This window comes from Megascapheus bottae, chromosome 3 (genome assembly GCF_031878675.1).
Source record: "Megascapheus bottae isolate mThoBot1 chromosome 3, mThoBot2.hap1, whole genome shotgun sequence".
Taxonomy (NCBI): domain Eukaryota; kingdom Metazoa; phylum Chordata; class Mammalia; order Rodentia; family Geomyidae; genus Megascapheus; species Megascapheus bottae.
Window position 1 is genome coordinate 90,067,271 of NC_143511.1, and position 26,669 is coordinate 90,093,939.

Sequence of the window (26,669 nt, forward strand, 5' to 3'; positions counted from 1 at the left end):
CTCAGTTCCAATGTGGAACTGCCCACTGCCTGGTCCTGGCAGGAAGCATCCTTGAGGTTGATCCACTCGGCTTGACCATGGAACTTGGACACCAGTAAAACCAGCTGCAGGGTGTCCCAGCATCCACATCTAGAAAATGAAAGCAGAGATAGTTGGCCATCTGTAGCTCAGGCCTGTAACCCTTCAGGAGGCTGAAACGGGAAAGCCAAGTCTAGTGGCCTGGTAGTGTGGCTCAACTGGCAAAGCACTAGCTGTGAACAAGCAAGCCAAGCATGGACCAGACCAGGGCTTTTCTGGAGCCACAGAACCACTCTTCAGGTGGTCTGGTTAACTTCAGACCTAAGGCAAGGCTTGATACTCAGCTTGGCTCTCTGCTGCCCCCTCTCCACCCCTTACCCCAGCAGTTATGTTGCCAGAGCCTTTGAGGTCTCCCTAATCATACAAAAGAAAACCAAAAGTTCTGTCTGGTGCCACTGCTGTATAGGGCCACAAAATGTCAGGCTATAAACCATTCTTAGTGCTCACTGGCTTCTGAACACTGAGCGTAGAAATAGCCAGTTGTTCTCTGCCCTGATGTCACAGGCACAGCAAGGCAGCTGTGTCTGTGGTGCGGCATGTCCAGGACAGCCTTTGCAGGGCAGCCCACCCATCCCAGCTGCAGCCAGCTTCTCTCACCTGTCCTGGCCCTGCTGGGGGCCCAACCATTCCGGCCTTGGCTTGCAATAGCTGCCCTTACCACCGCTCTCCCTGTAACGAGAGAACAGCCAATCAGAACACAGCACTTTTCCTGGGAGGCAGTCCTGTGGAAGGTGAGCAGCTGGGAACCATGGTCACACCTCTGCATGCACCTCCTACCTTCATTTTCTTGGTCGATTGAGAGACTTAAACTCTGGGCCTGGGTGTTGTCCCTGAGCTCTTCAGCTCAAGGCTACCACCCTACTTGAGCCACAGCTGGTGATTTACCGGAGGTAAGAGCCTCAGGGACTTGCCCAGGCTGTGAACCCTTCTGCCACAATGTGCCCCTCTCCTCACCAACTACACGGAGCTGCTGGTGTCAAGGACACACACAATCGAGTGTCAGGCTACTAATCATTCAGATGTTCATGGGTTAGAACACTGAGCGTAGACATAGCCTCTCTTCTCTCTGCCGCCTACTGACACAAATGGGACACCGCAGTCACACCTGCAACGCCTCTAGGGGCAGAGTCTGTCGGCCCCTCACCGTCCTCACGCACCAACTTACCAGTGCCTCCATGTCTTTACAGCCGCCCAGTTTCCAGCTGGCAAAGCCTCTGTAGAAGAAAAGAATCCCGCGCCCGTCGAGGCAAAGAAAAGCCCCAGTCCCTAAGCCATGCCTGGCCTTGCCCTGTCCGGGCGGGGAAACTGAGGCGCCCCACGTGTCCCGGGCTCACTCCGGGCGGGGCGCTCTCCCGGGCCCTCGCAGCTTCTCCCCGGCCCCCGGCCCCGTCCCTCGGCCGCGGCCCCGGGAACGCACCTCCTCCCCGTCCCCGTCCCCGGGAACGCACCTCCTCCCCGGCCCCGTCCCCGTCCCCGTCCCCGGGAACGCACCTCCTCCCCGGCCCCGTCCCCGTCCCCGTCCCCGGGAACGCACCTCCTCCCCGGCCCCGTCCCCGGGAACGCACCTCCTCCCCGGCCCCGTCCCCGGCCCCGGCCCCGGGAACGCACCTCCTCCCCGGCCCCGTCCCCGGCCCCGGCCCCGGGAACGCACCTCCTCCCCGGCACCCGGCCCCAGCCGCCGGCACGCCGGGCTCGGCGAGGGTGCCCAAGGGCCGCGCCCGCATGCAGAGCGCGGGCAGCCGCCGACCAGCGCCATCTTGGCCGCCCGCAGCCGGGACGCGCAGCGCAGGGCCGACATCGCCGCCGCAAAGAGGGCGCGGAGGCCGGCAGGGCGCCTTCTATAGAGGCGGCGACGGCGGCCCGCTGGGGACAACTTCCGTCAGGACGCGGCCGCGCCGCCTGGCGGCCAAGCTCTCCAAAACAGCGCCCGCCGGCGCGCGTGCGCGCCACCACCGGAAGCCGGCGCGCGGAGCGGCTGCCCGAGGCCGGGCCGGGCGGGGGCGGGGGCGGGAGGGGTGGGGGAGGGGGGACGGCGGGCAGGGGGATAGCGGGGGTGGGCGGGGGGCTGGGTAGGGGAGGGCGACGTTCGGCGGGGGGCACAGCGGAGGTGGGCGGCGGGCGGGCGGGGTGGGGACGTCGGGGGTGGGCGGGGGCGGGGTGGGGGAGGGGGACGTTCGGCGGGGGGCACAGCGGGGGGGGGGGGCGGGCGGCCTCCCTGCCTGCGCGCGCGGGCCACGGGAACACCGGGGACCACCGTGGACCTGGCGGCGGGCTCTGCGGACGGGGGTCGCCGCTGCCCGCGCCCGGCCTGCCGGCGCCTGGTCCTCCACGAGGCCTGCGCGTCCACCTGCTGGCCGGGCACCGAGGAGGCGCCGCCCCCGGCTGCCCGAGCACGGAGCTGCCTGCCTGCGGGAGCCCTCAGGGTGTGGAGCCCGAAAGGGCGTGGGGGACCCTAAAGGGCTTGGGGGACCCTAAAGGGCGTGGGGGATCCTAAAGGGCGTGGGGGATCCTAAAGGGCGTGGGGGACCCTAAAGGGCTTGGGGGACCCTAAAGGGCGTGGGGGATCCTAAAGGGCGTGGGGGATCCTAAAGGGCGTGGGGGACCCTAAAGGGCGTGGGGGACCCTAAAGGGCGTGGAGGACCCTAAAGGGTGTGCAGGACCCTTCAGGATGTGGAGCCCCCCTCTCCCTGGTATGGAGCCCCCCTCTTCAGGATATGGAGGCCCCCCCTTCAGGATGTGGAGCCCCCCTCTCCCTGGTATGGAGCCCCCCCCTCGGGGTATGGAGGCAGCCTTTGTCTAGCACTTTACCTCAGGGCTGCTCGGGCCATTTCTGAGTAATTTCTCCAAGGTAAGAGTCTCAGGGATTTTCCTGCCTGGGTTGGCTTCAAAACAAGGTCCTCAGATCGCAGCCTCCTGCGTAGCTAGGATTTCAGGTATGAGCCACCAGCACCCGTCCTTCTTTCTTTTCTTTTTTCTTTTTTTCTTTTGCCTGTCCTGGGCTTGAACTCGGGCCTGAGCACTGTCCTTGGGCTTTCCTCCAGGCTAGAGCTCTACCACTTGAGCTACAGCGCTACTTCCAGCTTTTTTTATGTCTATGGTTCCAAGGAACTGAACCCCCATCTTCGTGCATGGTAGGTGAGCACTCTACAGCAGGCCGAACTCCTGGCCCCGTGACTATCATTTCTGAGACCGTATTGACATCCTCCTGGCTGGTATTTCTCCCCTTGGTCTCCTAGAATACCGAGGCACTTCGTAGTTTTCAACAAGTCATTGAGTATCTTTGACGTAGGTGCTGTGCTGTCTGTGACTCCTAAGACCAATTTGGGGGCTTCCAAGAGGAGAACTTTCACCCAAACCCAGACTTTGACAAAGGAGCTCCTTTTCTGTCTTTATAGTTGTTGAAAATTGATGTGGTTAGTCTAGAAACCTGATTGAACATTGAACATGGAGTGTTAACACGTGGTTTTGGCCCTCCAGAGGGGATTGGTTGAGTGCCATGTTCAAGACCCCACCCCCCACTTGTGTGGTAATATTTGCATAGAATTTTTTTTTGCAGTCCTAGGCTTGAACTCAGGGCCTGAGCACTGTCCTTGGGCTTTCTCAAGGCTCTATGGATCCAGCTCCTCCTTCCCGTCTGCTAGCTCGCTGCTCAGCAGGGCCCATATCTGCCAGAGTGGGAATCCCGCTCTCCTTGGCAGCCTGAGGGAGTGAGGACCAAGGTGGACAGAGCTAGGCAGGGCCAGGCCTTCCCTCTCTCTGGCCCCCTGGCCCACGTTCCAGGCACTCACCTTGTTTTGCATCCACCTAGGGTCTCCTTTGAGCTGCTTCTCCTTTATGGCAAACGTGCAAATCTCCTGCCAGGATTGAGGACTTTGTCAGGGAGGGCTCCTACTGTGCCTGATATTCATTTGTGTGCTTTAAGACCTTTGTGCACAAGTGTGTGTGTGCGTGTTTGTGAACATGTTTCCCATAAAAGCTGTTAGCACTGAAATCAGCTATCTTGCTAAATAAAAATTAAATCTCTTGAGGATTTAGGGTTTATTTCCTTCCACTGTTAAAGTTTAGGGTTAAGTATCCGAAATTTGAGTATAAAGGTTTATAAAGGTTTGTCACCGTCCATTCTGTCTACCTGTCTGGAATGGCTTTGGTTTTTATTCCAGTCAGAAATCAAGAGAAAGGGGCATTGGAAAGATTAGCCTGGGCCAGGGTGGGCTTCTCTTCCAGAGGTGAGGGATGAGCGGGCTGAAAAGGTGCTTCTCTTTTTTTTTCTTTATAGAGAGATGCTGAAAACCTGATGGCACTGTGGCTAAAGTGATTCGTATTCCTAAATGTTGCCCTGGGTGAAGTATTAAAGGCTGGAAAGCCTTGCTGGTAGCGGTGCCCCACACCTGTAATCCTAGCTCCTCAGGAGGCTGGGATCTGAGGATTGAGGTTCAAAGCCAGCCAGGGCACGAAAGTCCATGAGACTCTTATTTCCAGTTAACTACCAGAAAACCGGAAGTCGCGATGTGGCTCAAATAGTAGAGTGATATCCTAGAGCTGAAGAGCTCAGGGACCCTGCCAAGGATTACAGGCATGAGCCACTGACACTTCTCTTTCCAAATACCATATTTCTGAGTTGCCTTCACCAGGCCCCAGTTTCCTCAAATGCCTTTGGTCCCTTAATCTTAAGGGAAGTAGATAGACTACCTTCTTTTTATTTTTGACCAGTCCTGGGACTTGAACTCAGGGCCTGAGCACTGTCCTTGGGCTTTCCTCAAGGCTAGTGTTTTACCACTTGAGCCACAGCCCCACTTCTGGCTTTTCCTGTGTATGTGGTACTGAGGAATTGAATCTGGGTCTTCATGCATGCTAGGCAAGCACTGTACCACCAGGCCACACCCCCAACCCTAGATGGACTCCCTTTAAGCTTGAGTGTTTGAATTCCTTGTAGCTGTTTACCATACCTCCTTTTCCCTAGGCTATCCTGCCTCATTTTGAGCCAGCCCCCTGGGTTAGGGTCCGCGTTAGAGTTGACCCTAGCCCCACTCATCTCCAGGAAACCCACAATACAAGATAAATCCCAGCCAGGATCAACAGTGGTGCCCCAATTTGACCTGCAGTTGAGAGCTGAATAAGTATATGTTGCTTTATGGCACTAAGATTTGGGGGTGTTGGTTATGCAATGGTGGCTGACGGTTGCAGCCCTGCTTTCCCCTTAGGTGAGCTCAAGGACACCTGTGACCTCACAGTGTCTCCAAACGTTTTATCTCCCACTTTCATCCGCCTGCTCTTTTCCCAGACACCCTGAGGACTCTGAATTCAAGCTCAGTCTGGGGGGACCATCCCCCAAACGGGTCCCTCCTATTCCTGATGCACCCACACCCGCACCGCTACCTTTTTCTGACCCATCCTCCACCTCCATTTCTCTGCAGCCCTCACTCCGCTCACACACCCTGACTGCCTGGAATCAGGCGCTGGCTGGCCCTTTCCAACGCCTTCTCCACCCAACCAATTCTCTCAAGCCAGAGTCCTTCTGTCACCCCACCCCACACAGCTCCAAGTCCACTCACGATCCCCTTAAACAGAACACAGCCCTTTGCTGTCATTCTCCCTGCCCCTGCCCACACTGTCCACCGTGTTCCTTGACCTTCTGGATTTTTTCAAAAGCTACTGGGCCGCTCCCAGTTGCACTCTCATTCTGCCCCCCCATCTGCCCCAGCTCCAACACCACTCCCCGTGGAGGAACGGAGGAACCAGCGGGCAGGGAGGGATCAGATGTGACTAAGATTCTCCAGTCCATCCATGGCAGCTCTGGAAGGGCTTTTGCCAGCCGAGGACCACCTCTGCCCCACGGCCAGCACAGCGCCTGGACTGCCTCCCCGAACTAGAGCCTAGAGAGAAGACGGGGCAAGGCGGATGTGGACAACCCACAATCTATTTCACAGCAGATACTAGGGGCCCGAGGTGGCCGCCCACAGGTGTGTGCAGGACAGGCTGAGTCGGGGGGGGACGGGGGGGGCGGGGGGGGAGGGGACACTCCTTCCTTCCCAGATGGCATTCATTCCAGTTAGAGCCAGAGTCACATGATCTGGCATATGGGCAATGGTCACCACAAGCTTCTGGAGCCACCGGAACAATGCTGTGGGGGTCTGGAAGGGAACGAGCAGAAAGGCCCCTGCCCCTCACGGGCGAATGGTGTGGGCACAGGAGGCTGTGGGGAGAGAGGCGGCAGTGAAGACGGAGCTGGGGGGCCAGCTGTCCCCGCCTGCCCGCCGGCTTCCACAGGGCTCCTCCCACGACAGCCCCCGGCCCCAGCCCTGGCATCGCCCGGGCACTTCACGCCAGCATGAGCCCAGGTGGCAGAAGGCCAGCAGGTACCAGGGAGGCACGGGGCACTTTCATGTGTGCTCTGGGGATCCTGGGTCACTCCGTCCCCCCAAGGGGAGAGGCAGGGGCCAGGGGGGTGTGAGCCCAGGGTGGGACCGCACTGTCTTTGGGGAGAATGGCGTCCTCGGTGGTGAGCTCCAGTTTGTAGCAGGTGTCCAGGAATTCCCTCACACTGGTGAAGCTGGAGGTCTCCTGCCTGCCTGCGGCTCAGATCAGAGGCATCGCAACAGAGATGCCCGTCCTGGTGTGTGTATGGGGTACCAGAACCCCACCCTTTCCCACCAGGGTCATTCTGTCTCTCCATGGCAGAGGCTGGGGCACCACACAGGGGCAGGCACTTGGCCCGGTGTCCCCTGCCGCTGCCCCACAGCCCACCCCCGTGCCTGGACGTGTCTTCCCTCCACGGCGTCCCTGACCAACCCTGGGCGGCGTGGACACTCACTGAGGAGCAGCAGGCTCTTGAGCCGGCGGCCGGCCCGCCCCAGGCGGAGGTACACCAGGCCAGAGCTGTAGTCGGTGGACAGCACGTGGAGCCCCTGCACTCCCTTCACTGCAAGAGAAGCCAGAGCCCCCTGCACGCCGCCTGCCTGACCATCCTGGCTGTCCCACCCGCCCACCAGGCGGGTGTCTGCTCCCCTTGCCCAGGGCGCCGGGGCTCCTACGCACAGGTGTTCCGGAACAGAGCCTTCCGCCTGTCCTTCTTCAAGGTCACGACCTGGGACTGGCAGCCCTGAGACCTGGGGGCAGGCGCTGTGAGCCACAGGGCCTTCCCAACTCCCCGGCCGCCACCCCAGGACGTCTTGTCTGCCTCTGCCTCTGTCGGGGGGGCTTGGGAGGGGCAGGTGGCAGTCACATCGGAATTTTCCCAGCTTAGGAGGAGCCTGAGCTGAGCTGCCAGGTGTGTCCTCAGGGCTGGGGGGGCCCTGTGGGATGTCAGGCTGGCCGGCAGGTCTCCTCTCCCCATCACCCCCCTTCCTCCTGGCCTCCCCATCTTCTCACCGACTGAGGGCGATGACCACCCTCAGCTGGCCCATCTTGCGCATGCTCAACACGCACGCCCCCAGCTTCCTCTTGTCTCTGGCGGGCAGGAATCCCTGGGCGTCAGTGGCAATGGCAACAATGTACCAGAACCCTGAAAACTGGGGTGCCCAGAGCAAGGGGTGCGTGAGCCCTCTTCCTGCACCCATGGCCCCCTCCAGAGGCCCGCGTCTGTGGGGACACCCGCCTCAGCCAGACCAGCGAGGAGAGGCAGGCGTTCAACCAACAGGGCCCCAAGAGGGCCCCGGGCTGGCAGTGAGCGCCCCCCGCCCAGGGTCCCCCCTCACTCTTGCACAGCTCTGCCCGACCTCCTCCCCTCCAGCCGCCCAGCGGCCTCCCCGCTGCCCCTCCCTTGGCAGAGGCCTCCGTGGCTCCCAGGCTGCTCTGGGAAGAGCTGGGCCCTGCAGGGTCCTTGCCCCGCTTCTGCTGCCCTGGCAGCTGCAGCTCAGGCCACCAAGGCTCCGTCCCAGCCGCCTGTGGGGGCCCCGGGGCCTGGTGCAGGGGACCCGGGACCAGGCTTACCTTCTCCCAGTTGAGGGTGTAGACGTCCCTGGGGAAGTGGTCCCACGACTGGGATCCCACAGCCAGGACTGGGCCCAGGGCTGCAGCCAGGGCCAGGACCAGGAGCCCCTGTCTGAGCCCCATCCTCACCAGCCCTCAGCCTGGCCTGGCTGCCGCCCCGAAACCTCCCGCTGCCCGTCCCCGCCAGGCCGTGGGTGTCTGACCCCACCCTGAGCCACTGGGCCTGCCGGGAGGGCTGAGGAGGCGGCAGCGGTTCTGGGCTCTGCCCTTACTCCTGGCACGACGGCTGCCAGCCACAGTGGACGCTGCCTGTCTGGGAGACGATGGCACCGCCCGGTGTCTGAGGGCTCAGTGCAGGGCCAGCTCCCTCACATCCTCTGCTCTGCGGGTGTAGTGCCACCATATTTCCCATCCCTTTGCTTGGGGCCACCCCCCCGACCCCGGGGCCAGGGGCCGTCCCGGTCCCCTCACATGCCAGTCCAGACACAGGAGGAAGGTTGGCAGTCACTTTATTCTGAGCCCCAGGGCACGTCCTGCGGGAGCAGCAGGCAGGAGCCGCAGCTGGGGCGGGAGGGCACAGCCTGGTCCAGCTCAGACATGTAGACACGCTGTGCGCCGTGTGCCGAGTGTGTCTCACAGAGCACCGCGCACGTCCTGAAACCAGGACACGCGTGGGGCTGGGGCCATCAGCGCTAGGCCCACGCTCAGCCCTCTGGTCCAGGACTGCAGTGCCAAGGCTGCCTGGACTTGAGGAGAGCCCTCCCGCCCTCGGGAAGCTGGCGAGGGGCACAGGGCGCAGGGCACGGGGCGCAGGGCACGGGGTGGCAGCCTACCTGGAGGATCTTGTGTGCGCAGGTGACTGAAAGCAAGGCCAGGTCAGCTGTGAGGACCGGGCTGTGCCCCAGGACCCAGGTCTTGTTGGCTGGGGGATCCCCGGAAGTCCCACAGACTAACAGAAGCCAGAAAACAGCGCACAGACCCCACGTCGCCCGGCAGAGCCCCAGGCGTCACTCACGGTCCTTCTGCAGCTGGTGTTGCTCCAGGGACAGGAAACCCAGGTCCTTGCTCCACTTGGTGAAGAGCCGCATGGCCTCCTGGCTGGCCACCACCGTGCGACCTGGCAAGAGGGGCAGGTCCTGCCATCTGGAGGGAGGGCCACCCACCCCACCCCGCCCCGCAGGCTTCCCTGTGTGCCCCCTGTCAGGCTATGGACGCGGTCCCTGGACTGGGTCAGCCTGCCCGCTCACTGTACAGCTCCACAGTGCTGAAGACCTCGTCCTCCAGCTCCAGTTGTGTGAAGACGACGGCGTGGTCTCTGAAGTTGGTGCCCAGAACTCGGAAATCCAGCACGCCCAGGGCTAGAAACACACGTGGGTTCTGGGGGAGCTGGGGCCTCTGCCGCCCTCCAGGGCACCGACTGGCATCAGCCACAGGGATGGCAGGCAGTGCAGGGTGAGACCCCAGACCTGAGCGAGGCCCCAGCTCTCCCTGGGCCTGACCTCTTGTATGGGGCCTTTGGACAGCAGCTGTGTGGAACTGATGGACCGATGGACCTGGCTGTGTGTCCCTGCTCCATCTGGGGCACCCAGTGGACAGCTGGGTCCCGCACCCTGACCACAGCTCTGGCAGTCACCTCCCAGACACCCTGCACCCCTGGAGGGCCCAAGGCCCGGGTTGTGGCCCCGTACAGGCCATGTGGAGGGGAGGGAGGGGCAGCGGGATGCAGTCCTGAGTCACGAGCCCCTCTTATCCAAGCCCCTGACAAAGTCACACCCGCTGGTCCCCATGAAGAATGGTTCTGAGGGTGGGGGCGGGGAGCAGGGGGGTTTGGCCTAGTGCTTGCCTAGCATACATAAAGCCCTGAGTTCAATTCTTTGGTGCCACATACATAGAAAAAGCCAGAATTGGTGCTACGGCTCAAGCGGTAGAGCTCTAGCCTTGAGAAAGCCCAAGGACTTGGGCTTGAGAAAGCTCGGGCCCTGAGTTCAAACCCCAGGACTGGCGAAGAAGAAGAGAAGGCGAGAGGAGGAGGAGAGTTGTTCAGAAGGCTCTGGAGCAGAGTGGAATCCCGCTGCCATCCCTGGCTTACCAAGCTGGGACCTGGGGACCCACTATCCAGACCAGCACTGCCCAGAGAGGCCCCGGGGCCATCACACTCACAGGGGTTCTCAAATACCCAGGTGGACTCTTGCTTCAGTAGCTCCACGGTCCTCTGGTGGCAGCCATCCGTTCTGGAAAGCACAGACCCCCCACCCAGTGTCGGGACCTGCAGAGCTCAGGCCCAGCTGTCCACACTTAGCCAGCTGCCAGGGCGGCCGCAGAGGGAATTCTCCTCCCTCCTGGTGCCTCAGTTTCCATCTTGCACTCCCTGGAGCCCTGTGAGGAGCAGGTACCGGCTCGGGGGAGACAACCCAGGAACAAACTGCCTGGAAGGCTCCCCAGTTCTCAGTCCCTAAAAGCAAGCAACCCAACAAACCTGTGGTGCTGGTCAGACAAACCAAGCAAAGGTGAGCAGGGGGTAAGACAAAGACAAGGAGAACCTAGGGAGTTCCAAGAGGAAAACTCCAGCACGAGCAGGGCTAGCAGAAAGTGAGGCGCATTTTAAAGGCACAGAAATCACTACCTTGGCGTTTAGACAAGTAAAAAGATCAAAGGAACAGAATAAAAGGTTCAAAAAATATATATCGTCGACATTGGAGCTAGACAAAGGACATACTCTGTATCAGCAAGGGAAGACGGGTCATCAACAATCACTTATTCCCAGGGAAACATTCCTGATAAGTGAAAGACACCAGCATTTGGGAGGCTGAGACAAGATCTTGAGTAGTGAGGCCTGTCTCAAAAAAATAAGAGCGACAGACAGACAGAGGGAGGAGGAGGAGGAGGAGACCAAGGAGGAAATAGGCCTTCAGTGCTGAGAGTGGAGGAGGCTCCTGCAGTCCTGTCACGGCACCCAGAGACTCAGAAGAAAGGGTCCTGTAAAAATTGTAGCAGAAAATCTCCTTGATAACACAAGAAAAATGGAAAAATCTGGAAACATAGTTACAACTTTCTTTTTCTTTTCCTTTTTTTCTTCTTGCTAGTCCCAGGGCTTGAACTCAGGGCCGGAACGCCATTCTTGGGCTTTCTCAAGGCTACCACTCCACCCTTGCGCCACAGCACCAGTTACAGCTGTACGTGGTACCAAGGAGTCAAACCCAGGGCTTCATGCGTACTAGGCAAACACTCTACCACTAGGCCACACTCCCAGCCCTGTAACTTTTTGTTGTTGTTTTTGTTTTGTGGCCGTCTGGGGCCTGAACTCAGGGTCTGGGCTTTTTCTTTCTTTCTTGGTTTTTGGCGGGGAGGGAAGGTTGGGGGTCGTGGGCTTGACATTGGCCTGGGCGCTGTCCCTGAGCTCTTCAGCTCAAGGGATCCTCAGATCTCAGCCACCTGAGTAGCTGGGGTGACAGGCGAGAGCCACTGCGCCTGGCTCTTTCTTTCCCCTCCCCCCTTCAAAGCTAGGGCTCCTCCACGGTCAGCCTTTGGTGGTGAAGTAGAGCTAAGCATTTGAATTTCGCGCCCCAGCCAGCTTCACATCTCAGCCTCCAGAGCAGCAAGGATTACAGGCGTGAGACACTGGCACACGACTCAGCGAGTCAGTTTATCCCAAACAAGCAGCTAACGTTCCTGATATTTGAGGATCCCTCTGAAGCAGTAAAAAGCACTCGAGAAAAACATACAGAATATCTGAGACCCGACCCCCTGGAAAGGATGCCCGGAGACTATCCCCAGAACCCAATCTGAAGCCCCTCGAGTCAGACCCCGAGAGACAGGACATAGAGTGGGGTGCGTCAGGGGTGGAACCAGTGTTTACTCCTGTCGTCTGGGGAGGTCGATGGTGCCGCCCCACGGTGTGACACACTCTCTGACCACAAGTCAAGGCCCTGGGGTGAGGAGGGAGGATCGGATCAGAATCACCGGCTCTTGGAGACCCTGCCAATATTGCCAGTGTATTTCCAACTCAGCAGCCAGTGAATAAATCCAAGTCACAGGAAATAAACACGGTGCCCGGCTCTCTGGTGAGCCTGGGCCTGCCCTGGCCGGGCCCCCAGGCTGCCAGCTTCCTCCCTTGTCTGCTGGTTCCACACGGCTTCCTGGAGCTCGCCATCCTCCCCGGAGCTCGCCTGCCTCCCCGGAGCTCACCCGGCCACTGTGCTTTGGGGCCTTGTGTGAAGCCAAGATCTCCAACCATGAGTGAGTGGCCAGGCCCAGCTCAGTGAACAGGGCCGACCCTGTCCTGACAGCAGACACGGGGGAAGGACTCTGGATGGGAGACTGGCTTCTCTGGCCTTGGTCCTCCTCAGTGGTCCAGGCTCTGCCTGTGCAGCCCGCTGACCAGGAGGCAAACACCATCAGAGCCAAACATAGCCTGTGACACTGGCCTCACCTGACCCCCAGTCCCACCACCCTCCTGGAGGCCTGAGGCCAATGTGCCCACTGGCTGTGGTCAGGCTGAGCCTGCGAGGGCAGCTGACACTCAGGGACCTCATTCCCATGGGGGTGAAGGAAGAAGGAGCTGCCCTGTGCCCGAGCACTCTGAGGCCTGGGCGCAGGCAGCCAGAGGCAGGCTGAGGAGCCAGGGACCAGCCAGGCCCAGCATGCAGGAGCCCGACACCAGGGGTCAACACAAGAGGGTGGCTCAGAGGGGGAAGGGAGGAAGAATTCAGAGCCCAGGTGGGGCCCGCCCAGGCCAGGTGGGCGCAGACCACCTGCCCGCTCAGCAGGTGGAGGCTGGCCTGGCTCAGAAGCCCGGGGCTCTGGCCACTCACCTGCGCCTGGAGGACTGCACTCTCAGATTGTTTTCTGGCGTCAGAGTCACCACAACGCCCTCGATGCTCCTCACATTCTTCTCTATCGCAAAGTTCTTCTCCTGGGAGGCCACAGCCAGGACGTACCAGGGCCCCAGAAGCTGTGCAGAGACGGAAGTCAGCTGAGAGTCGTCAGCCCCCCTGCCTCAGGGCCATCCTCTGCCTCAGCACCCCTTCCCACCCAGCGCATCCAGGCTGGCCCGAGGGACCCAGAAGCTGTGTGGCCTCCTGGACCATCCTGCTGCCCGGGTGGGTGTCACCTGGTTAGGGTCCAGCCTTCCCAGCCATGCTGCCATGGCCCTGGGCACAGAGGCCAGCGCCAGAAGGATGGCCTGCAGCAGCGTCCGCATTCTCAGAGCCGTCAGCCCTCACCGAGGCTGCGGGGCCAGGTCCCAGCCCAGAACCACTGATGGGGCTCTGACGCCTGTGGGTGGGCGTTTCTAACCGCGGGACACCAGCTGACCTCTCCTGGCAAAGTGGTGAGAAAGGGGGCGCCTTATACAGCCGCAGCCTTGCAGCCCGGCCTGAGCGTAGCAGAGCCCAGAGGGAGTCCCGGCGGGAGCACAGAGCCCGTCCCCAGCCAGGGTGCAGAGCCCGCTCCTGCTCCTCTTCCCACTGCCCTCCCCTAAGAAGCTTCCAGAAGGCGCCTCCCGAAGCCTTCTCCTTCCTTCCCTCCCCAAGGCCCATGGTCTTCACCGTTGAGTCTGGGCACAGATTCTGCCCTTCAGGGCCAGGCCGGGGCGCTGTGGCTCAGGGCCAGACGGGAACAGTCTGCGCCAGCACAAGTGGTTCTTCCAGAAGCTGCGGTTTTACACGTGTTTTGTGTTGATCAATAAAAATACGAAAAGTTCCCCCCAAAGTCTTTTATTCAGACTTCCATCCACTCCCGGTCCATCTGCCTCCTGCGGAAGTGATGGCTTCCCCGCCGCCCCACAGATCTGACAGTGCCCCTAATGGCTCCAGGATGTGACCTTATGATAAGGCTAGTGGCACATTTAGCTCCTGTGAATCCGCTTGCTTGCTTGCAAAATCACCTCGACACCTGACTGAGGTTTTTTGCCTGTCCCACTGGTGGCTGAGGCTGCTCTGAGTTCTGAGACACCAAAGTCCAGGACAGGACAGTCACCACAGGCTAATAAAGACTCCTTTGTCACCTTTGACCATTCCTCTGTGGACTTCTCCACTCTGAGGTTTTTACGTCCAGAGGCCCCAGCGAGATAACCCATCTGGACGGCATCCGGCCTTGGCCCAATTTCACCCCCTCACAGGTGACTCATTGATCTGAGAACTGCAGTTCGAAGCCAGCCTGGGCAGAAAAAGGTCCCTGTGAGACTGTCATCTCCGATTGGCCAGCAGAGTACTGGAAGGAGGAAGTGCTGGGGCTCCCAGCAGCAGAATGCTAGCTTTGAGCTGGTTTACTGGGGGATAGCACTTAAGCCCCAAGTTCAAGTCGAGCAGCCGACCAAGGGAAATGCCAGTTGGGCATTTATTCCAGCGTGAAGACACTCCTGGAGCAAAAGCGGATGGAGCCTCCAGAGGCAGCAAGGCTCTGCGCAGATGGCAGAGATGGTGGCAGATCCTGGAGTCACTTGTGTTCAACTTTTCAAAAAGAGCCGGAGGTCTGTAGCCACGCCGGTTTGTAGCCAGGCCTTTCTAATGTCCATGCCTATCTACTGCACAACGGGTCAGGGAGTTGCCAGTCACCTGCGATAGTGGGTAATAAAAAGCTAAAGTTGGAAAAGACCTAGAATAGCCAAAACAATTCTGGGCAAAAAGAGCAATGCTGGTGATATTACAATACCAGACTTCAAACTCTACTATAGAGCCATAGTAACAAAAACTGCTTGGTACTGGCACAAAAACAGACCAGAAGATCAGTGGAACAGAATAGAAGACCCAGAAATAGAACCACATACCTATAGGCAACTTGTATTAGACAAAGGATCCAAAGATATACAGTGGAACAAACAGTCTATTCAATTATTGGTGCTGGCAAAACTGGGCAGCCACATGCAGAAAACTAAAAATTGACCCTAGCATTAACTCAAAGTGGATCAAAGACCTCAACGTCAGACAGGAAACTGTGAAACTCCTAAATGATAAAGTAGGAGAGACACTGGAACTCATAGGCACAGGCAAAATATTCCTGAACAGAATCCCAGGGTCACAACAGAATGGAGAGAGACTCGATAAATGGGACTACCTAAAAATAAAAAGTTTCTGTACAGATAAAAACATAGCTGCAAAAGTAGAGAGACAGCCAACCAACTGGGAAAAGATATTCACCAATAATACATCTGACAAATGCTTAATATCCAGTATCTACAGGGAACTCAAGAAACTAATCCCCCAAAAACCCAATAAACCATTCACTAAATGGGCAAGGAAACTAAAGAGAGACCTATCAGAAGAAGAGATTAAAATGGCAGAAAAGCATATGAGAAAATGTTCATCATCTATGCTCATAAAGGAAATGCAAATAAAAACAACCCTAAGATACCACCTTACCCCAACAAGAATGGCCAAGATTTTGAACTCAGACAATGACAGTTGCTGGCGGGGTTGTGGAGAAAAAGGAACCCTACTGCACTGCTGGTGAGAATGTAGACTAGTTCAGCCACTCTGAAAGCAGTGTGGAGGTTCCTTAAAGGACTGAAAATAGACCTTCCCTATGATCCCGCCATACCACTTCTGGGCATCTATCCTGAACAGCATGACCCAGGATATTATAAAGACACCTGCTCAGCTATGTTCATCTCTGCACTATTCACAATAGCCAGGCGATGGAAACAACCCAGATGCCCTACTGCAGATGAATGGATACAGAAAATGTGGTATATATACACAATGGAATTCTACATAGCCAACAGACAAGATAAAATAATGGCATTCGCAGGGAAGTGGATGAATCTAGAGCGAATCATGCTGAGTGAGACAAGTCAAGACCTAAGGAACAAAAGGTGCATGGTCTCCTTAATATGCGGTTATTAAATCCAAAGAGTACAAGAGTGAGGACTCAATAACTGCATACCCAAAGCAATGGACATGGTAATGGAAACACAAATATAACTATATAGACAAAAAAAACCTATGACTCTATAGACATAATGTTTTATTTCATAAATTGATATGTTTCTATGACTTACAAACCCTTAGCCTAATTTTGATTAAGTTCTAAATACTAAGTCCCAGAGAATGTAATTAGAGATTCCCTCCTTGAACACTTGTTTGTTAAACTTGTCATTTAAAATATGATGTAAACATAAGCCATATAATGAATGATTGTTGTTCTTCAGATACTATGTTACCTCTCATCACTTTTGCTTTCCCTTGGTTATCTCATATTGTTACACTATGTCACTTTGTTACCTGATATATCAGATATATTTGTATTTGGTTATCTGAAATTGGATAGGGAATGGGGAAAACAAGATGAGGGGTGGGGGAGGGAAATGGGGACCAAGACATGTGAAAGGGTATCAGTGTATGGGAATTAATGCACCTTCTATCTGGCAAATATCATGTAACCCTTCTATGAATTACAACAAAAAATATATGGAAAAAAAAAAAAGCTAAAGTTGGGGCCGGGAGTTTGGCCTAGTGGTAGACTGCTTGCCTAGTATGAAGGAAGACCCAGATTCAATTCCTCGGAACCATATACGCAGAAAAAGCTAGAAGTGGGACTGTGGCTCAAGTGGTAGAGCTCTAGCCTTGAGAAAGCTCAAGGACAGTGCTCAGGCCCTGAGTTCAAGCCCAGGACTAGCAAAAAAAAAAAAAATCAAGCCACAAAGAGACTCATCAGATTTGGGTACAAATAAATGTGTGTAAAAGTTAATTAAACCAAGATGTCGAAAAGTTAATTCAGTCTGGTGCCCATGGCTCAGCCTGTAATCCTAGCTACTCAGGACACTGAGGTTCAAAGCCAGCCCAGGCAGAAAGTCTGTGGGACTCTTATCTCCTATTAACCACCAGAAAACCAGAATTGGCACTGTGGCTCAAGTGGTAGAGCGCTAACTTTACAGCATCCAGCCCGGGAGTTCAAGGCCCACAAATAACAATAAAATAAAGTTAATCCACAATATAAATTAAGGAAAATCCAGTAATGAAATGTTTTTTAAGGAAAAGTTAGTAAAGAAAGCCCTGGGAAAGGAATTGAGGGAACAGAAATTGTTTTCCCCGAATAGGAAAGGATTTGAATAGTAAGGGTTGTCTTATATGTTACATGGTGGAAGACAAACCTCAAGGAGTCTGAGTATGCAGCAAATGGTGTGAGTATGTCTGAAACCTGGAGTTCACGAGTAAAGTTGGTATGTACTTATGCTGGCTGTGAGGGAAATGGGTCAGGATCGGTGCACTGATGTGGAGCTCGTCTTCATGTCCCAGGGCAGGGTGGTGTTTTTCCACTTCTGAGCGCCCGATCCGGGGCAGAGCCGATTCTCACCGCATGCCCCTCCCAACCCGAGCTGTAGAATCCGCCAGCAATGATTTGATTTGGAACTAAAACCAGTGGGGAATGTGAGAACCCAGTTTTAGATATGGCTTAAAGAAAGCCATTTTGGGCTCTTTCCCCAAGATCAGGGGTCAGACCCCCACCCCCAGTCCTCATACTGCACCTAGTATGTATCAGTCAGTCCCCAGCTGCTTCAGAGGAATGCTGTTTGCCAGGAGTGACCACAAAGGTTGACTCACCCACACACGTACGCACTCACGTTCCCCCCACCCCCCCCCTCTCTCTCTCTCTCTCTCTCTCTCTCTCTCTCTCTCTCTCTCTCTCTCTCTCTCTCTCTCTCTCATTTTGGTTGGTTGTGGGGCTTGAACTCTGGACCTGGGTGCTGTCCCTGAGCTCTTCAGGTCAAGGCTACCACTCTACCCCTTGAGCCCAGCCCCACTTCCCGTTTTCTAGAAGTTAATTGAAGATAAGAGTCTTAGGCCCTTTTGTGCCTGGGCTGGCTTTGAACCTCGATCTTCAGATCTCAACCTCCTGAGTAGCTAGGATGACAGGTGTGAGCCACCGTGCCCAGCTGAACTATTTTCTTTCGCTCTCCCAGCTCTGGTTCATTTGAAGGGGACAAGCACCAGGTGGCTGTACGCAGGACCTGACGCCGTCCCCTCTTAGCTGAGCAGGCTTCCCAGTGTCTCTCTGTGGTCGCTGGTTGCCAGGACAGTCCAGGTGGGGCTCAGAGGCTTCTCCTTGCTGGTTGCTGGGATGACATGTCCCAGCTGGCTGAATCCCACATCAGGGGGGAGATAGAGTCTGTGCCCCCTTTATTCCCAATTGAAGCAATAGGATCAATAAAAATAGCTTTTAAGCAGGGCTTACCTGAAACTAAGAATCAAAGTTAAATCTGACAAACTTGAAAGAGTCACTGTTGGGGTCTGTGTTCAAAGAATGAGACTGACACAAAAGCGGAGGTCAGACAAAGCTTTATTCGGAGCCGAGCATGGAGAATCCCACTGACTGGCCAGGGCCGTTCCTATAGAGAGAGAGCGACCCGCCTGAGCTCACAGGCTACTTTTCTAGGTCACCAGCCATTCGACTGGGCTTGGCAAGCAACGTGGCCATTAGAGTCTCAACACCTACAGGAAAGTCGCATGGTCGCACAGGGCCATGCGTGAGTAACCACTGACCTTGGTTACTTCACGGCTGCTGTTTGAACTGACCTGTCGTCTTGGTTGGTTTCCGTGTGCTACCCTGACGGACACAGGGAGGAGGGAGGAGAGCTCATTCTTGGGTGCTTTTTACTGCTTGGATGTCTCCACCTGGTCTGGCTGCCCTTGTATTCTGAGCTCTACTATCAAGGAATTGCATGCCAGATTTTATGGCTTTCTGTGTTTATCTTCCAATAAACTATCTTCCAGAAGTGGAGCTAAGGCTCAAGTGGCAGAGGGCTAGCCTTGAGCACAAAAGCTCAGGGGCAGAGAGTAGGCCCCAAGTTCAAGCTCTGGGACTGCCACAAAGTAAGACCATGGAAAAAGGATGAGAAAGTGTAGGAGTGACGGGAAGACAGTGAACTGCAAGACGATGGCGATGGAAGGGGAGAGCGGAAGAGAGGGGACAGATGACACTGTAGGAAAGAGATGTACTTATTACCTACGCATGTAAATGGAAACCCGCTGCATAGCGCTATGATAACCAGAAAGTAAAGTAATAAAAAACAGAAGCCAGGGAGTGGAAATCCTCTGTATAGCTTTAGAAAAACAATAAAGTAAATTAATAAAAAATAAATAAAAGCCAGGGATTGGTGTTGTGGCTCAAGGAGTAGGGTGGTAGCCTTGAGCTAAAGAGCTCAGGGACAGCGCCCAGGCCCAGGGGTAGGGATGTAGCTTTGAGCTGAAGAGCTCAGGGACAGCGTCCAGGCCCATAGTTCAAGCCCTGTGATGGACCAAAAATTAAAAATAAATAAATGAATAAATAAATAAAGCCAAGCACCGCTGGCTCACGCCTGTCATCCTAGCTACTCAGGAGGCTGAGATCTGAGGATCAAGGTTCAAAGCCAGCCCAGGCACAAAAGGAAGGAAGGAAGGCAGGAAGGAAGGAAGGCAGGAAGGAAGGAAGGCAGGAAGGAAGGAAGGCAGGAAGGAAGGAAGGCAGGAAGGAAGGAAGGAAGGCAGGCAGGAAGCAAGGCAGGAAGGAAGGCAGGAAGGAAGGAAGGCAGGAAGGAAGGCAGGAAGGAAGGCAGGAAGGAAGGAAGGAAGGCAGGCAGGAAGCAAGGCAGGAAGGAAGGAAGGAAGCTGAGCAACCTCCCCATTCCCCTGCTCCATCGCCTGCTGACCCCCAGCCCCACGGTGCTCCCACCCCCACTGTCGCCTCCCACCCCTCTGTCCTTCCCCACCCCTGCTGTCCCCTCAGCCCAGCTGTCCCCTCCCCTCAGGACAGACGCTCACTGGACAGTATTTACAGCAGGTTTATTCAGAACAGGAGCGGGGTGGCCCCAGGGCAGGTTGCACAAGAGTTGGGGCCCAGGCCTCAGACTCAGACCAGGGCACGAGGTCCTCTAGCTGGGCTCCTGCGTGTGGAAGGGGACACCGGCCTGGCTTGAGTTCTAGGGAAGTGTGACGAAAGATCAAGGAGACAAGGGAGGCGAGAAGGAAGGAAGGGAAAGGCCTCTGGCCTCAGGGAGCACAGGGCACCGGACCCCAGAGGCCTGCACGTGGCTCCCTGAGCCCCACTTTTCAAGTGGGCAGGGCCTGAGGGGCCAGAGCTGGCCTGCAGCCCCACACCACCCTCTGACACGACAGGGAGCCCCCCCACCCTCCACCCCGCCAGGCCCCTGGGCCCCTGGGGTCCTGCCCGGGCTGAGGAGCACAGACTCCCCTCCCCTGAAGGGAGGCGGGGGCAAGGGGTGGGTGGGCATTGTCAGCCCCCACCATGGGGCACAGCCACGTCTCCTGGCTAGGAATGGAGCTCGGCCTGGAGTGGCCCCCAGATCCGGGGTGCCCGGGCGGGGTGGGGGCACTCACCTTCTGCAGCCCAGACAGACAGGTCACTGTGGACAAAGCAAAGCGGCGGTGTGGGGGCGGCAGGCCAGCCAGGGCTCTGCCGTCGCGGCCCTGATGGGCGGGGGCCGCGGCGTGGGAGGGCCTACTCACAGTCTTCCTTGAACAGGTATACGTCTGAACCTGTGAACCCACGCTCCTGGGCCGCCGTGTGGAACTTGCTCAGTGAATCCTTGTTGTGGGCTGGAGTCCGGCCTGTGGGCAAGGGCGGGAGGAGCCAGTCAGCCATGGCAGGCGCCCCTCCCTGCTCTGTCCCCTGAGGGGCCCTGGAAGTGGGCACAGCCACAGCTGGGATGGCACATCCCCTCCCCCAGGAGACCCCAGCCTGGCCTTACTGTAGAGCTTCATCATCCTCTGGACGTCCCCGGCTACTTGGAGAGAGACACACATGATGGCGTAGGACTTGTAGTTTGTGTCCAAGATCTCAATCTCTTTGTCCCCTGGGAGATGAGACAGCCAGACACTGAGCATCTTCTGCCCAGAGAGGCTCCATCTCCAGAGAGGTGGGCGGGTGGGCCCAGGGCTGTCAGAGGGACTCAGGGACTGCCTGGGGGCCTGAGGAACTTCTGAGGGACTGTCTGAGGACCTGAGGGCCTGTCGGATGGACTGTCTGATGGACCGTCGGATGGACTGTCTGAGGGACTCTCTGGGGGGGGGGGGCTGGGACCACCACTGACTGGGACAAAAGCATGCTGGCTCATACCCTGACTTCAAAGGAAAGGTCGCTGACCTCTGGCAAAGGAAGACCTTACAGGCATGGACAGTGGCTGTGGGGGGCCCAGCCAAGCTCCAGTGTCTTGGCCTGGCCATCTGTTACTGCTTGGAGGGCTCCAGGCTGGAGAGGCCAGGATAAGACTCCATGAGTCCAGTCTTCACAAGAAGGAGTAGTTCCTGCCTCTCCAGGACCAGACACACACAAGGTGAGACCCCAGGGACCCAGACAGGCCACCCCACACCTGGGGACGGCATCCTCACCAGACTTTCTGATAACCTTGAACTTTCCTGGAGCATCTCCGGGTAAGGCTGAGACCTGTTCCAGCACGCAGCCCTCCTCACTGGGAAGACAGAAAGCCCGGCCAGGCATGGCAGCCACCCCCTTAGTCCCAGCACTCCAGGGCTGAGACCACCCTGGTCTACATGGTGAGGTGTGAGTCACAGAGCCAGACCCAGAGAGAGAGGGAGGGAGGGAGGAAAGAACGAGAGGCACTGCCAAATGCTGCCAGCACCTACCAGGCCCCACGTTTCACACCCAGAAACGCCTTGATGGACAGGCCCACAAGTCCAGCGCCCAGCCAGGAACAGGCGCTCTAACATCTGCTGAGCCCTGACCCCAGGAACCAGCCAGCAGGCACCTCGACCCAACCCCCCCAGGAAGGAGGCAGCCCACAGAGCGGTGAGGGGAAACAGGCCCGGCGCCCACTCCATGAGCCCTGTCCTCACATGCAGGCCTGGAGGCTGTCCTCTCGATGGGCACACACAGGACTGATGGACATTTCCCCTGAGGTGGACACGGGGACACACACCCCCATTTTCACATGTGCCAGCAGGCCTGGGTGTCCCTTTGGGGACATGGCACTGGTCCCCAGGATGCCAGCAGGACCTGGGCTGGCCTGGATGTAGTCCCCTCAGTCCTGGACATCACCAAGTCAGGGAGGGTCGCCTCGCACAGACTCAGAGCTAGGAAAGTGGACCTCGGGGAAATCTGGTGGCTTCCCTAGCTCAGAGTTCCAGGTGATGGCGGTGGGGGGGGGGTCCCAGCCGGAGGTCGGGCCCCGCTCACCTGAAGTGGGTGGTGCTCAAGGATATGTGATTTTCTTCCAGCTTTATCAGCACGCCCCCCATCTTCTCCAGCTTGTGAGGTGAGCTGAGCACCCCCATCTTGGAGGCAAAGGCAATCTCGTACCAAAGGCCCGAAAACTAGGAGACAGTGAGCCGGGAGGACAGAGCAGATTTACTAGTACCCAGAGTCAGGGACCCCGGGCCACGCCACACTCCTCCCTCCAGGGGTGCAGAGTCAGGGACCCCGGGCCAAGCCACACTCCTCCCTCCAGGGGTGCAGAGTACCCCATAACATGAAGTCCTGACCCCTTCCAAGCTGGCTGTGAGCAGAACCAGGCCCCAGAAAGAGCTGTGCCGTGGCTACCTTGGAGAAGTCGAAGTCCTGCAGCGTGGCGCTCTGCGTCCTGGCGGCCAGCCCCACACACAGCCCGAGCAGGGCGACGAGCGCCTTTCCCTCCATGCACCTGGCAGCAGACACCTGGGACCGGCGCCCACAGCCAAGCCACACGCAGGCTGGCGCGGGCCTCGGGACTTTATATCTCTCCCGGTGGGTGCTCGGAGAGGCCACAGGAAGCCCCACTAGACGAGTAGGCAGCATGGCACCGACCAGACAGGTGGCTCACCCACTGGCCAGAGGGCCAGGCTTTGGGGAAGCCGCCTCCAGCTTCCTGCCGCTAGCCATGCACGCATGCAAGCCCTCCCCCGCTCAGAACGCGCGCTGCCACTGTCGTGCTGAGCGAGGAACCACCTTCACCCCTGCCAGGCAGTCGGTGCCCAGCAAGGCCCTCTGTAGACCTTGATCACAAGCCCAGAGCACTGAGGACCTGTGGAGACCAGGCCTGCCAACTGTGGCAGGAAGCCAAGGCCCGGGACGGCCAGGCACCAGTCACGCATGGCGGAGTCTGTGGTCCCAGGGCTGAGGGCAGCGAGGAGAGGACAGAGCTTCCGGGCCCCTCCGCTCCCACTGCTGCCGGCTGAGTACCCAGAGGAGCCACTGCGGTCAGCGAATGGCCGGGTGAACCCCACCCCCGTGCCATCCCAGGCTGGCAGCTGCCGGCCCCCACCCCACTATGCTCGCTCTTTACCCACAATGCTCTCCGGGGGACAGGGCTGGCAGTCTCCACCTCAGACTGGAGCACCCCTGACCCAGTGGGGAGGACCACGTGAGGGCACAGCATGAACACAGCCACAGTGGGGAGGACCACGTGAGGACAGAGCATGAACACAGCCACAGTGGGGAGGACCACGTGAGGACACAGCATGAACACAGCCACAGTGGGGAGGACCACACAGGGACAGAGCAGCCCCCGCCCCTCCAGCTGCCCTGGCCTGTCTGCTCATAACCTGTAGAGCCCCCGATCGGGGCTGGGCCTGGCTCCCTGTGCTGGAGGCCCAGGCTGGCAGGTAACAGGGATTAAGAGGCCACTGCACCCCACACCTTCATTGTGGGGACAACGGTGGGTATTGTGACCCTACCACAGTGACACAGGCTGTCCTGGCCCTCTCCTGTGATGACACCACCTATAACCCCGGGCAGAATCCCAATCCTCTCTCACTTCACCAAGCCAGCTGGCATCTCTCAGGCTGTAAAGATTGAGTGTGCCTGCATGCACGCACGCACACACATGCCCACACATGCACACACATGCACACACATGCCCACGCACACACACATGAATACATATGCACACACATGCACACACGCACACACATGCTCATGCATGCACACACGCATGCACACGCAGGAATACACATGCACACACATGCATGACAGCCCTAAGGCTTGACCTCAGGCCTCAGCACTGCCCTTGGGCTTTCTCAAGGCTAGAGCTCTACCCCTTGAGCCACAGCACCACTTTCAGCTTTTTCTATGTATGTGACACTGAAGAATCAAACCCGGGTCTTCTGAATGCTAGGCAAGCACTCTACCACTAGGCCACACTCCCGGCCTCAAGGAAGACTTGTTTTGTTTTGTTTTGTTTTTGGTCCGTCATGGGACTTGAACTCTGGGCCTGGGTGCTGTCCCTGAGCTCTTCAGCTCAAGGCTACTGCCCTACCCCAGAGCCATAGCGCCACTTGCAGTTTTCTAGTGATTAATTAATTGGAGATCAGAATTTGGTGAGCACAGTGCCAGGGCCGGCTTTGAACCCTGGTCCTCAGATCTCAGCCTCCTGAGTAGCTAAGATTACAGGCGTGAGCCATCACGCCCAGCTAAGACTATTTTTGAGACAAAAAAAAATGTTTATTTTCAAAGCCACTCTGGTTTATGGCGTGATTATTTGTGTGCACTCACCCTGGGAAGATGATTAAGGAATGATAGTTCCCCATTTCCCACCCTCACTTCCTCCCGTTCCCTGCAAATGAGAACAGGGGTAAAGAGCCACAGAGCGCCCGGCCAAGAAGCCTCCTCCCAGTGGCCTAGGGCCCAGGATCCCGCCCCCAGGGCCCTGGAACAGCAGGGAGGCAGGATCACAGGGTTGGGAGGGGCCTCAGGGTACCCCGGCAGCCCCTGCCTGGTCAGTGCTCCTGCTCCAAGCTGAAGGGGCTCAAGAAGCTGAAGGCACTCGTGGGTAGGCTACTACGGACACCAGAGGGACTCTCAGCTTGCCCAGGGGACATTAGGGGAGTAGCCAGAGCTGGCTGGATACCAAATGCAGTGGCTGCCCCTGGCTGATGTGCCAGGGTCTGCAGTGACAGGAAAGGCAGTCTCGGCAGCACAGGGGAAGCGGGGTAAGTGGCACCGGCTCTCTGTGGCCCTGGGCTGGGTGGGTACAGATCCCCGGGTCGGGGCTGCCCTGGGCCTCCTCTCAGTCGAAGCAGGGTAGAGCGTAGCTCACCTCCACTTTCAAATCACAGCCTGGCTACCTGCCAGCTGGGTGGCCCCGGGGAACTCGCCCCTCCCCTGCCTCCGTGCCTCGCTGTGAGACAGCCACAGGCTTCCAGGGGAGCTGCCACCCAGCAAGTGGCCAGCCAGTGGTGAGACAGAGTAGACTGCCACTTCTCCAACTAAAGCCTACGCCTGAGCTTGCAGCTGGGGCGGGAGGCAGACGGCAGACTAGCCTGCACCCCCTCTAGCGGCTGTGCCCCGCAAAGCCCGTGATGTGGGGTGAATCACCAGTGGCCCCACAGCTCTCCCTGTGGCTCCTGACAGCAGCCAGGCTTGGCTGCCCCCCCACCCTGCCACCAGAAGAGCTTCCAGTGGCTACCTCCCTGCCTCGGTCACCCCAGGGGCGCTGGGTCAAGATGACGCCCCCATTACCTGCACAGAGACAGAGGCTGTGAGGTGCAGAGTCTGTTTATTGGGTGTGGGAAGCTCCTGGGGGGGGGGAACTACGGTGGAGGCTGAGAGGTTTGGGGCGGCCCCGGGGTTGGGGCCTCACTCCACGCTGGGCTGCGGAGGGTTACGGATCCCAGCTCACCCTGCACAGAAGACGCACACATGGGACGTCCACCCGCATCCAGACCTTCGCTGCTCTCCACAAGCTGGTCAGCCAGCGTGCCCTCAACTGTGGCAGGCCACGGGTCCTCCCCTGCCACGCCACGCCAGGAGCAGCCACGGGTCCTCCCCCACCCCCACCCCCCACCACTCCAGGAGAGGCCACGGGTCCTCCCCCACCCCCGCCACGCCAGGAGCAGCCACAGGTCCTCCCCCACCCCACCCCCACCACGCCAGGAGCAGCCATGGGTCTTCCCCACCCCGCCACGCCAGGACAGGCCATGGATCCCCCTCCACCAGCAGCCCCAGGAAGCCAAAGCAAGCTTCTGGAGAGGATAGGAAGGGCTTTCCACAAGAGGCTTGGCAGACAGAGGGTGGACCCAAGAGGAAGAGGGCTGGGGGTCTTGGGAGGAAAAGGTTGAGGGTCTTGCACAGCCCCCCACCCCCAGGATGCAGCTCTCACCATCCCCTCCTGGGAGGGGCTGGGCTGGGTCTCTGGGGGTGCCAGGGTGCCGCCATGTCCGGGGGAGCACATGTCTGTGGGAGGGAGACACATCTGCGCTGCTCACACAGCCCCCAGCCCTGCGCCCGGGCTCTTGCAGTGCCGTCCCCCCCCACGCCAGCCTGCCTGAGTCCAGGCCTGGGTTGTGCTGGGGAGTGAAGGGGCGCTGAGGAGCAGGGGTCTGCACAGGTCTCCAGCCCGAGAAGACCGCCTGCTGCCCACGTGGCCAGCAGGCCTTGACCACACACCTGACTTGGGCAGCAGAGCCATCATGTCATCCTGAAGCCCCACAGTAGGGTAGAAGTCACGGAAGGCGCGCAGGGCCTCGGGAGTTGGGTCCTGAGTCCGGCCTGGGGCAGAGATGGGAGCCGGGGTTCCAGGCCTCTCCCCACTCCCCCAGGGCTCCACTCAGGAAAACAGGTGGGGCGGTGGGCAGAGCCAATCCGAGGCCTCCTGGTTCCTGAGAAGCCACCTGGAAGCTGGTGTGGCCCAGCGGTGGCCCGCCAGGCCTGCTTTGCCGGGACCCACCCAGCCCTCTTCCTCAGGCTTCCGCCCCCTCCCCCAGGGTTCATTTGGTCTTCTCCACCTTAGTGAGTCT

The 26,669-nt window shown here is 58.1% G+C and overlaps 3 protein-coding genes, 2 long non-coding RNA genes and 2 other non-coding genes across 7 annotated transcripts; all 7 read right to left on the minus strand.

The window, feature by feature from the left end:
- Window positions 1–65: 65 nt before the first annotated feature.
- LOC150066150 (uncharacterized) lies at window positions 66–1,910 on the minus strand. Its single transcript, XR_016535005.1, has 3 exons — window positions 1,730–1,910; window positions 1,244–1,292; window positions 66–747 (listed from the first exon to the last, which is right to left on the minus strand). It is a non-coding gene; the product is annotated as an uncharacterized LOC150066150 (long non-coding RNA).
- Window positions 492–628, minus strand: LOC150066151 (small nucleolar RNA SNORA43). The gene has a single exon (XR_016535045.1). It is a non-coding gene; the product is annotated as a small nucleolar RNA SNORA43 (small nucleolar RNA).
- Window positions 1,074–1,205, minus strand: LOC150066152 (small nucleolar RNA SNORA17). The gene has a single exon (XR_016535053.1). It is a non-coding gene; the product is annotated as a small nucleolar RNA SNORA17 (small nucleolar RNA).
- A 4,202-nt stretch (window positions 1,911–6,112) lies between the features above and the next one.
- Window positions 6,113–8,274, minus strand: Lcn10 (lipocalin 10). Its single transcript, XM_090329252.1, has 6 exons — window positions 8,008–8,274; window positions 7,447–7,586; window positions 7,114–7,184; window positions 6,890–6,997; window positions 6,549–6,647; window positions 6,113–6,271 (listed from the first exon to the last, which is right to left on the minus strand). Exons 1-6 carry the CDS (start codon window positions 8,128–8,130, stop codon window positions 6,243–6,245), a joined length of 570 nt encoding a protein of 189 aa, XP_090185378.1. The 5' UTR covers window positions 8,131–8,274; the 3' UTR covers window positions 6,113–6,242.
- A 242-nt stretch (window positions 8,275–8,516) lies between these two features.
- On the minus strand, window positions 8,517–13,332 carry Lcn6 (lipocalin 6). The gene is made up of 7 exons (XM_090329251.1): window positions 13,118–13,332; window positions 12,819–12,958; window positions 10,168–10,238; window positions 9,255–9,365; window positions 9,023–9,124; window positions 8,841–8,866; window positions 8,517–8,661 (listed from the first exon to the last, which is right to left on the minus strand). Exons 1-7 carry the CDS (start codon window positions 13,205–13,207, stop codon window positions 8,641–8,643), a joined length of 561 nt encoding a protein of 186 aa, XP_090185377.1. The 5' UTR covers window positions 13,208–13,332; the 3' UTR covers window positions 8,517–8,640.
- A 4,637-nt stretch (window positions 13,333–17,969) lies between these two features.
- Window positions 17,970–22,876, minus strand: LOC150066155 (epididymal-specific lipocalin-5-like). Its single transcript, XM_090329414.1, has 7 exons — window positions 22,498–22,876; window positions 22,135–22,271; window positions 21,330–21,409; window positions 20,690–20,794; window positions 20,448–20,549; window positions 20,110–20,344; window positions 17,970–18,081 (listed from the first exon to the last, which is right to left on the minus strand). The coding sequence occupies exons 1-7, from the start codon at window positions 22,729–22,731 to the stop codon at window positions 17,970–17,972; spliced, it is 1,005 nt and encodes a 334-aa protein (XP_090185540.1). The 5' UTR covers window positions 22,732–22,876.
- A 2,557-nt stretch (window positions 22,877–25,433) lies between these two features.
- On the minus strand, window positions 25,434–26,415 carry LOC150066156 (uncharacterized). Its single transcript, XR_016534824.1, has 3 exons — window positions 26,320–26,415; window positions 26,033–26,106; window positions 25,434–25,553 (listed from the first exon to the last, which is right to left on the minus strand). It is a non-coding gene; the product is annotated as an uncharacterized LOC150066156 (long non-coding RNA).
- Window positions 26,416–26,669: the final 254 nt, after the last annotated feature.